This window comes from Nanorana parkeri, unplaced genomic scaffold, assembly GCF_000935625.1.
Source record: "Nanorana parkeri isolate BGI_ZX_2015 unplaced genomic scaffold, ASM93562v1 scaffold310, whole genome shotgun sequence".
Classification (NCBI taxonomy): Eukaryota; Metazoa; Chordata; class Amphibia; order Anura; family Dicroglossidae; genus Nanorana; species Nanorana parkeri.
In genome coordinates, this window is record NW_017306578.1 from 321,234 (window position 1) to 331,802 (window position 10,569).

At 40.3% G+C, this 10,569-nt stretch overlaps 1 protein-coding gene across 3 annotated transcripts in view; it reads right to left on the bottom strand.

The window, feature by feature from the left end:
- Positions 1-10,569, bottom strand: part of CHRNB3 (cholinergic receptor nicotinic beta 3 subunit) — a 38,330-nt gene that overhangs the window by 1,345 nt on the left and 26,416 nt on the right. For 2 of the 3 annotated variants that reach the window (XM_018557907.1, XM_018557909.1), the window contains 3 exons: positions 9,302-9,346; positions 4,237-4,346; positions 1,158-2,040 (listed from right to left, as the gene is read on the bottom strand). In XM_018557907.1, the coding sequence (XP_018413409.1) occupies positions 1,158-2,040; positions 4,237-4,346; positions 9,302-9,346 (1,038 nt within the window). The remainder of the gene's footprint in view (positions 1-1,157; positions 2,041-4,236; positions 4,347-9,301; positions 9,347-10,569) is intronic. The other variant, XM_018557910.1, reaches the window with a different exon arrangement.

The following is a 10,569-nucleotide window of genomic DNA, read 5'->3' on the forward strand; positions in this document are numbered from 1 at the left end:
TGAGATGAGACCCCTTTGTCTGCAGACCCCCACAACCACCGGTCCAGGGGAGTGGGGAATAGGCCCATGTCCTCAGGTGCTTTTCCAGGGTGTCGTCGTCTCCCCGCTAGCAAAGCACCCTCCACATGTTGAGGCCATGTGGCCTGTTATAGTGTGTGTGTGGCACGCTTACACACACACACTCCTGCTCTGCCAGGCTGCTGCTAGTATCAAGGATCTGGTAAAGCATTTTAGGGGAGACCTCAAACCAGTGTTAATGTTGACAGCAAATTTCAATTTAGTTTTAGTCATATATTAGTCGACTAAATCTACAATAGTAGTTGATAAAATGAACACTGCCCACACCGGGTTTTTATTTTGGTGTTGGGGTTCCCCCTAAAATTCCTACCAGACCTAAAGAGTCTGATATGAATTAGGGGGAAAACCGCACTCTTCTTTTTTTATTTTTTATATTGTTTCTGTGGACTGTCCAAAAATGAAAAGAAAAATGTTTTTTTTTTTAATTTTTTCTAATGTCACTTTTCTGCGAAACGAAAATTAGTTTGTAATTATCAAGCACATCTGAAATTAATGAACATTTCAGATTCGTCCGAATCCCAAACTGAATGGACTTTCTGAACCGAATCATGAAAAATACGAAACTAATGTTTTGCTGTATCACTCAGATGTGACTGCTGACATCACATCCAAGATGGCGTGCCTAGCAGCAGTCTCAGGACCTTCTGATATCTATACAGCATAGGTTTGCAGAGGTAAATAACAGGCCTGAAAAAAATGTTAAATGCTCATATAATCCAATTTGAAGTGTATTGTTAAAATGAATGGTCTGTCAACAAGGTCTCTTTAAAAGAGGTTGGGAACATTCTTGATTACCAATCCATCACAAGTCTAAAAACCATTTGATTTTGCTGTATTGCTCAGAAGACCACGAAATGCATCCCTACATAGAAGTGCATTCCTTGTCTGGCTAGAAGGACACAAACCCACTGCAAGAGTCCCATGAAAGGCCAGCTGCTTTTTTTCCCCTAAATTATTTCCTAATGTACTAGTTAATAACCACCTATTCCACTTGTTGCTTAGCTATACCATTAAAGTCAGCATTGTCACCATGTGGTTGTATGTATAGCCCGCATAAAGAAAAGTATAATCATACTTACTTGTCTAATGAAGTGTTCTTTTTTGACATGAGTCGAAATATATTTTATAGAGTCTGATGCCTTTTCCAAAAATGCAATCAGGACCCTTTCTCCATCATTAGCTTGAATATGTTTCCTTTTTCCAGAGGGCTTTGATTTTGTTGATGGTCCAGTATTTTCAGAATCTAGGAAGGAAAAACGATCAATGTGCCCCTTCATGCACAACAACTTTGGGAGCTTCTGTAAGAAAAGGCCTTTCACCCAGGGAGCCATTGGATGATATGTTGCTGAGGAACGGTGGTGGACATTAATGACAAATACAGTCACTATTATTGACAAAGTAACAAATATCATAATGAATAAAAGATATTCTCCAATCAAGGGAATTACCTTTGAAGAAGATGGAATGATTTCTTCGATGACAAGTAGGAACACTGTAAGGGAAACTAGTACAGAAGTTGACAATGATAATTTCTCCCCTTCATCAGATGGCAGATAGAAAACAAGAACCGTTAAGAAGGATAGTCCCAGACAAGGGACTATAAGGAAAAGAGTATAAAACAGGGGAAGTCGTCTCAAAACAAAAGAATACGTGATGAATGGATATGAATACAACCCATCTTTCCTCATTCCTTTCAGGCCCGTGGCATTGAGAATGTCCCATTCTCCGTTATCAAAGAAGTCCTTCCTATCTACATTTGCATCAAGAAGAATGAGGTCAACCATGTTGCCATCATAAGTCCATGATCCAAATTTCATCGAACAGTTTTGACGGTCAAAAGGAAAATATGTGACATCCATAGTACAGGAGCTTTTATAACTGCCTGGTGGAGTCCACGTCACCGTTCCATCATATCTTATTATTGCTTTTGTCATCAAGGAGCCTTCAAAACGTCCATCTGCACTGTAACATAAGAAAGATTCAAAACAATATCAGCCCTTTCTAAACAACTTTCTGGGTGATGTTTAGAGTAACTTTAGAACTGGTACGCCAACAGACTCCAGGTGTATGCAAAAGTGTATGTACTCGAGTGACAATTTACAAAATGAACCAAACGTAACACAAATTCTGCAAACAAACTACACCTGTACATCCCTTATGGTCAAGAGCATTTTTTTTTACATTTCTGCTTCTATAATACGATTACCTAGGATAAAAGAAAATAAACTAGGTTTTCTTTTGGTGATATTGTCATGCAGTCATTCATTTTTTTTTTTAATCCAATCCAACAAAAACTAAAAAGAAAATTCATTTTTTTATTTCTAATTTTATCAGTGTTTCGGTTTAAATAATATTACTGTAGATAAAAGGCAGGGCTCAAAATATCCACTCGCCCCCTCGCAATTTGCGAGTGAAGATTGTTTGGGGGCGAGTAGAAATGAAGCCATTGGGTCAGGCACTCGGTCATGGACTAAGTGCCCAACTCCTGAAGGGATCCCAGATTGCTTACCCATATGCTGCTGCTCACAGCCGTGCACCTTCCCATGTTATAGATGGCCGCATGACAGCAGCCATCTTTACTAAGGTCAGTTCTTATTTCCTGCTGGCAGCATAACTTCCGGTCTGCACGCGGAGGATTATGGGAACTGCAGTCTTGCTTTTATAGAGTTGTGACAGCAGTGGGTGAGTGTGTCATGTAAAGGGTATTTGGTTAGGTTTTATGGCTGCGGTAATGCCCCGTGGTCTGTCCCATTTAATCCGATCCAATAAAGTCATGGGTCCGATGGAATGATAGAACACCATAACTTTGCGGACGCCTCAATAAAGGGAAAGCCCTGGGGCGGCCTGGCAGACCACGGGAGGGGCCCCAGCAGCTTGTTGTGCTGCAGGTGCCCTTTGTGCAGCCTGAGCTGCAATAACTATGCATGGGACCTGGCTTAAACTCAAGTGTCAGGCCCCTGCCAGCAGGTAATTGAGGGGGACACAGAGATGGGATGGGGTGCCGTGTATGTTTGTGTATTGCCCTGTGTGTGTATGTGTATTGCCCTGTATGTGTAATGCCCTGTGTGTGTGTATGTGTAATGCCCTGTGTGTTATTGTGTTATGCTGTGTGTTGTGCTGTGGCTGTATGTGTAATGCCCTGCGTGTTGTGCTGTGGCTGTATGTGTAAGGCCCTGTGTATCTTTTAAAGCCTGGGTAGTAGCTCAGGACCTGAAATTTTGAGCCCTGTAAAAAATATATATTCTATTCTGTAATTTGTCACACTAAATTATGATTTTGGTACAAAACATTGCAAATTAAATAAAAGATTTGTTTCTTTCAATGTTGTGCTTTTTTTAATGTGACACTAGAAAAATAATGAACAAAACAAATAAAAAGAAAAAAAGGTTACATATAAATGGTTAGAAAAAAAATAATAGTTAAGGGGAAGAAGCTAATTGGGCTGATTAGTGTTAAAAAGAGTTTAAATGGGAACAAATTATATATATTTTTAAAAGTTAACTTTTTTTTTTTTACCTGTCAGGTTTTGTTTCCGCTAACCTCATAGGTCATCACTTTAATTTGCGGATGAATGAAACAGGGTAAATACAAAAGTAACAATGTTACTTTGTATCTGTCTACCTTGCCTCTGAACAGTGTTTATAAAAGCTGTGTCGGAAGGTCCAATTTTGACAGCATCTGCTTCTACCGACCACTGTGCACCCCAGGACCCTTGTTACTTTTTTTGTTGCAGCTGGTGAAAAAGGCTGCACCACCACTACATACATCAGAAGAAAGTGTATGAACTGTCATTCTTCCGCACAGGAAGGGAAAAAATGAAAGTGTGTATGTGATTCAGATTATGAGTAAATGTATATTGGACATTTTAGAATTGTTCGTACATAATTTATAGATTGTAATCTATTTAGCCAGACTCCTATGGCTGCATATGTTGGGGTACACAAAATACTTCTTCCTTCCTGCTTTATATGTGTTTTTCATTTTCTAATCTTAAATTAAAATATTAGTATAGAAATGTCATCCTGTCCTATATGTAAAAATGAACTGTGGTTCTCTATGAACAGTACCTTAGATATTAGACCAAGAGATCATACACCACATATTAGTTACAGTTATTGTTTCTGTATTTTATTTGGATAGAAAATAAAACCTTCTTACTTTTCAAACAAGACAATGTCAGGAAGCCACAATGTCTCAGAAGGCACTCTAATGTAAGTAATTCCACCATAATCCTTCGGATTCCATCTTAACTTTAGGTCTACCCATTCCTAGGGAAGGAAATGACAAAATGTGATAATATTAAAGAGTTTACATGCAATTTCTCTGCGTGTTTGTGTGTGTAAAGAAATCGGTCATTTACTCGTTTTTACTCCTATTCTTCTTGAAAAAACAGAGCTTACATAGAAAAAAATTAATGTACTTTTTAAAAAGATAGTAATGTGCATGGTATTGGTTTTACAAGCTGTGGGACTTCAGGGGACAACTATCGGCCATGCTCTTATTTGGGTATGCTTGGATCACCCAAGGATTCATATTTATGCCTGTGGATCAGGGGGAAATGAGTGCAGCTAGAATTGTGAGTTCAGTGGATGACATGGCTATAAAACAAGTTCTGATTTTGTTTAATTTGTAAAATTGGCCAAAATTGTTTAATATGCTTTGTTGAAATTAGACTATAGCTTAGACAAGCCTGAGTTTTTAAGAACATCTCTGAAATACAAATTTTGTTTTACTTAAAATCCTCTTGACGGAGGAGAGTAGGAGGCATTAGGATAGACTCCCACTTACATCTAGAAATTGTGTGTCCGAGAGGGTAGGCACCAGCTGTGGAAGAAACTTTGGTCTTTGGTATCCAATCCATGAACATTAAAACTATTTGTAGAAGTGTCACACTTCCCTGTGTGATGATCCGGCGCCGGATTTTGCCTCCTGTCCGAACTGCTTGGCTTCCTGCCAATCCGCTCTAAACCTCTCTGTTAAAAGTTCAGGTCACTTGTTGCTTGGCATTCGAGCAACGTGTCTTCTCACTACAAGCCGGACCCTGTATGTCATTTTTTACTTGTTCCTGAGATCCCTGCAAATCTTACTTACTCACATTGCTGCTTTCTGTGAACCTGCACTCCCAGCAAGTGGATTGTTTCTCCAGCTTCAGTGGACTCTAACACCTGTAATTACTTGTAAGTCTCAGCTCCACTCTTGTGGCTGTTTGTATTTTCTACCTGCTCCTCCTGAGTGTCCTGCCAGCCATCCTTTACAGGCCCTCTGCTATTTACCAGCGCTCCTATTACATTTATGCATGAACTTCTTCCTTAGTGTACTACATATTCTGTGCTCCTGACCTGCATTGTGTATGCAGGCTTCACTCCTGCTTCGGTATCCTGAGCCTGGAAGGTGTCAAGCAGCCAATCATCCTCAGAAATAGAGGCTCTGTCGAAGACCAGGCCCTTCTTAGATTCTGCGCCTCTAGTGCGTCCCCGGTAATGCACAGATACCTACTTCCTGTGTTTTCAGTGATCTGCATCCCAGGCACCATTTTTTGCATGCTACTTTAAGTCATTTTGTGTGTTGTCGAACCGTGGCAAGCATTCTAACTCATTTGTTTGCTGGATTGCTGGCCCAGTGTAACCACCTTATGTGACCTCTCCGAATCAGAGAATGGGGCATGCATGCACCAGGGGTGTGGAAACTGTGCTAAGAAGCACTTCTCATGGGCCAGCGTGGTCAGGTGAGTGAAGGAGGGGAAGGACTATTCACCAAAAGGTAAGTATGGAGGGGAAGAGGGGCCAGGTTTGAGATGATAATTCAATTTTCCCAAATTACTTGGGATAGGGAGCTTATCCTTTAATGTGTGCCCAGCTACCACAATATGGCACACAGTGGAATAGGCCAGCACTTAGTGTACACACACACAATGCCCATTCGCATGCTGATGGCGGGGCGACAGGGTTGGTTTTAATTTTTAATTTATTGTATTTTTTTTACTTTTTTATCACTTTTTTTTCCCCACTTAACTTTATGGCTATCACATAGGGGCTAACAAGCAGGCTGCTATAAGTGATCTGGGTGGCTGTACAAAATGAGCGGTGGCTCCCTTACCCTACATGTAGCCCTGCTTGCCCGCAGCAGGGCTAAATGTAGAAAAAACCCACATGCACGGAACTTCATGTCCTGTGTGTTGGACAATAGGAATTGTGCATCTCTGATGCATTGTACAAGCAGCAGAGAAGGAGCCATGGGACATACAGTCTCTATATAGATGGTCACGTGATTGGGGAAGTACTCAGAGGTTCACACAGTAATGATAACAAAAAGTTTGTAGCAAAAACATTTTTATTTTTTCTCAGTAGCTGGTTTTGACCTTTCCCTTACAGCAGTGACTTGGAAATCTGCCGACCTTCTAATATCTAATGTAAATGCAGAGCAGGTCAACAGAAAGAGGAGAGTGCTGAGGACTGAGTTGAATGACTTTACTTTTCTTTACAGAGGAAGTGCTCTTAAGTGCCTGCAGCTACAGAGAACAATGAGGGTTTGTTCTAAAGTGTATTTATTGCTTGTTAAAATATTTAAATATTTGAACGTTCCTAGTCTCACCACAGTTCTTCTTGGAAGTTGTACCCCACAGTTGGCCTGTACTTAGTGTGCCAAGGGTATTATAGCAGTAAGCCTAAGTGCACTGAAAGATTTTTTTTGTGTGGGTCCTCTTTAAAATTTAATTCTTTACATTTTCATTATTTTGGATGCTTTGCTCAGTGCCTAATAGTACTATACAGTGAGGCAAATCATTATTTGATCCCCTGCAGATTTTGTACGTTTGCCTACTTACAGCAATGAAAGGTCTATAATTTTTAGCATAGGTGTATTTTAAATGATAGAGACAGAATATCAACCAAAAATCCAGAAAAAAACAGATGATACAAATGTTATAAATGGAGTTGCAGTTCAGTGAGTAAAATAAGTATTTGACCCCCTACCAACCAACAATAATTCTGGCTCCCACGGACTGGCTATGTGGTACACAGATTAGTCCTGTCACTTTAACCACTTGAAGTCCGCAGTGTTATACCCCCTTTCCATCCAGGCCATTTTTCAGTATTCAGCGCTGCATTCACAGCCCGGAGGGAGATCAGCAAGGAGCCAATGAGCCAATGAACATCTCAATGATTCCGAAAGGGATTGTGAAAAAGTGCAGCGGTCAGATGAGACCAAAATTGAGCTCTTTGGCATTAACTCGACTCGCCTTGTTTGGAGGAAGGAAAATGCTGACTATGACCCTAAGAACACCATCCCTACAGTCAAGCACGGAGGTGGAAACATTATGCTTTGGGGCTGTTTCTCTGCTAAAGGTACAGGCCGACTTTGCCGCATTGAGGGGCCAATGGACAGAGCCATGTATTGTAAAATCTTGGATGAGAACCTCCTTCCCTCAGCTAGAACACTGAAGATGGGTTGTGGATGGGTCTTTCAGCATGACAATGACCCAAAACATACCGCCAAGACAACAAAGCAGTGGCGCAAGAAGAAGCACATTAAGATCATGGAGTGGCCTAACCAGTCTCCAGACTGTATTCTTATAGAAAATGTATGGAGGGAGCTGAAATTTTGAGTTGCCAAGCGACAGCCAAGAAACCTTAAGGATTTAGAAAAGATCTGTAAAGAAGAGTGGACCAAAATCCCTCCCGAGGTGTGTGCAAACCTGGTAACCAACTACAAGAAACATCTTACCTCTGTGCTTGTGTCACAGACCTGCCTTGCGATCCTCTGGTGGCAGGGAACGGCTCTCCCGTCTCACACGGCGGCCGCTGATATCGACACATAGGGGAGGACGGCTGCGGCCGGCTCCTCCCCTAGGGGACGTCACTTCCCCTTAAAACGGCAATCAGTTCACTTGCTCTGCGTTCTCTTGTTGGAGTTGCTCGAGCAGTGCTCTACTGTACAGGCGTTCCACCACCAGTTCCAGACCTGTACCTCCACATCCCTGGACTTGGCAGCCCACATGCAACCCTAAGAAACTGCATGTACCTCAGGTTACTGTAGGCTGTCCTAATCACAGTCTTTTCCTGGAGGTTGTGCTTATTTTGCAAGACTTTTGTGCATATATGAGCCTCACTATATCTGAAGTGTCACTGTTGCTTATAACCAACCTGAGGTCTGCTCTCTACAATTACTAGGCATATTCTGCCGTTCTATGTGTGTGTACTGCTGGGATCTTTTATGTTTGGATGCACTGTACCTGTTCCATTACCTATAGTGTCAATACTGCTATAACTACAGCTATAAGTATCTAAACTAATTGTACCTGAATAACTATACTGATCTGCTGTTGCTGCCTGGATACACACACCTAGCTATACTGAACCACTATATACATTGTGTGCTCCTGTCTACTCAAACCAAAACCTAACAGTATTGCATCTATTAGCTTGCTGTACCCTTTCATCCCCCCTTGTAATTTGGGGACACCCGGTGGTATTCAGTGGATACAGTTGGTCCATTGTATTTCCTGGGTTAAGGCGGTATATGATGCTTATGGGTTCTCACGCTCACTCTTCCCCCATATAGAGTGTAATAGTGGAACCTTTGACTGAACCACCTTCACATCCTTTTACAAGGCCTAAACAGCTGCTATCCACCATCTGAGTTTTTACTCGATTGTGACAGCTTGCCAACAAGTGTTTCACCACCAAGTACTAAGTCATGTTTTGCTTGGGAATCAAATACTTATTTTACTCACTGAACTGCAACTCCATTTATAACATTTGTATAATCAGTTTTTTTCTGGATTTTTGGTTGATATTCTGTCTCTATCATTTAAAAGACACCTATGATAAACAATTATAGACCTTTCATTTCTCTGTAAGTGGGCAAACTTTCAAAATCTGCAGGGGATCAAATAATTATTTGCCACACTGAGAAATTTTAACATGATGTTTACCGACGGCAAACCCTTTGTGAATGCTAGAATACAGATGCTAAAAGAAAGTTGATTTTGTGTTTTCATGTAGTGAATATACTAATAATTATACTGAATGTATCTAACAGTTTCATAGGTGAGTATTGAAAGTTATTTGATTTCAAATTTCCCCAAAATACCCCCCTGCTAAGAATGTATATACTCCCTATGTAGATTTAATAAAACTAATCCAGATCCGCTGGCTGCAGTAGAACAGTAATATACTGTATATGTAACTATACTGTAAAGGTCAAGAGGCATAAATTATATTACCTGTCTCAGCCAAACATTTGTGGTCATCAACTGTTTCTTTTCATCCTGTCAGGAACATAAAAGGAAATGAAATATATTTTTAGGGGAGAGAAAATAATAAGAGAATACAGAAGTAATTGCACAACTGACATTTTCATTGTGTCAGTTATTTTAAATAAATTCCCACCAGGTTGTACGTGCCGAGACTATAATCTTATAAAGACCATAAATCCTGTATAGGATATGTACAAAGGACTCTTTTTGTTGGTTATAGTAAACGTTCTCCCTTCCACGTTTCCAGTGCAGAAAGAGAAGGAAAAATACAATCTTATAAGTTGCTCTTGGAAACACTTCCCCTTATGAGACATTACACAAGATGTCCTATGCCCTCGCACTGCAACGGTAACTACTTGTTTCTCTCTAAGGACAAAATTAAAGAAGAAATATTTACACTATCCTTGGTCCCACCTGGCTGCTAGAACCCTGCAGCCTCTTTTTTTCCCCCCATGTTCAGGCGATCTACGTACCTGTGACGTCATCACGTTTAATACAGGTCTATGGTACCACAGCCATACATACCACAGCCGGAGTGGAGAGGTAGAGAGGCGAGCAGTCAATACTGCAAGACCGAGGATCAGGTGAGTATTTCTTCTTTATTTTCACCTCCAGAGAAAAACGAGCAGTTAACACTTGCAGTGGGCCAGGTCTTTTACAATCCTGGAGTTGTTCTTTAAAGTTAACGTCCTTTTGTACATAGTTTCTACAGCTGTTATCTAGGGTTTTGTTAGAGCACTGTGGCAAGGAAACACTCCATCCTTAGAAGAGTGCAAAATAAATTATACACAAGTAATGTGGAATTACTTCTGATATTGCTTTCTGAGGCTCCACCATTAGTTGTCAATACCTTGCCCCTAACATTTTCTCTTTCCCAAATTGCTCATTAAATAGCTGAGCAATAAGATATAAAGTAGTTCATACTTGTACTTCTTTATATACTTATAGGTTGCCTTATTTCAGCACTGCTTTGCTTCATTTATAAACATATGGTTCTATGTGGCAGTTATTGATTTTTAAAGTGACCCCTGTTATTCATCTCATCTAACAGTATCTGCGTAAAGTCTGTTGTGAGCTTTTGAAAAAAAAATCCTTTATGAATGAGGAACATGCAATTACTATAAGAGCTTGTCTAGAAAAGAAAATTAAATATTTATGTTTCTATAGTAATCCATTAACAAGCATATAATATATATCATTGTAAGCAACTAATTATTTCAGGGATTTTATATCTA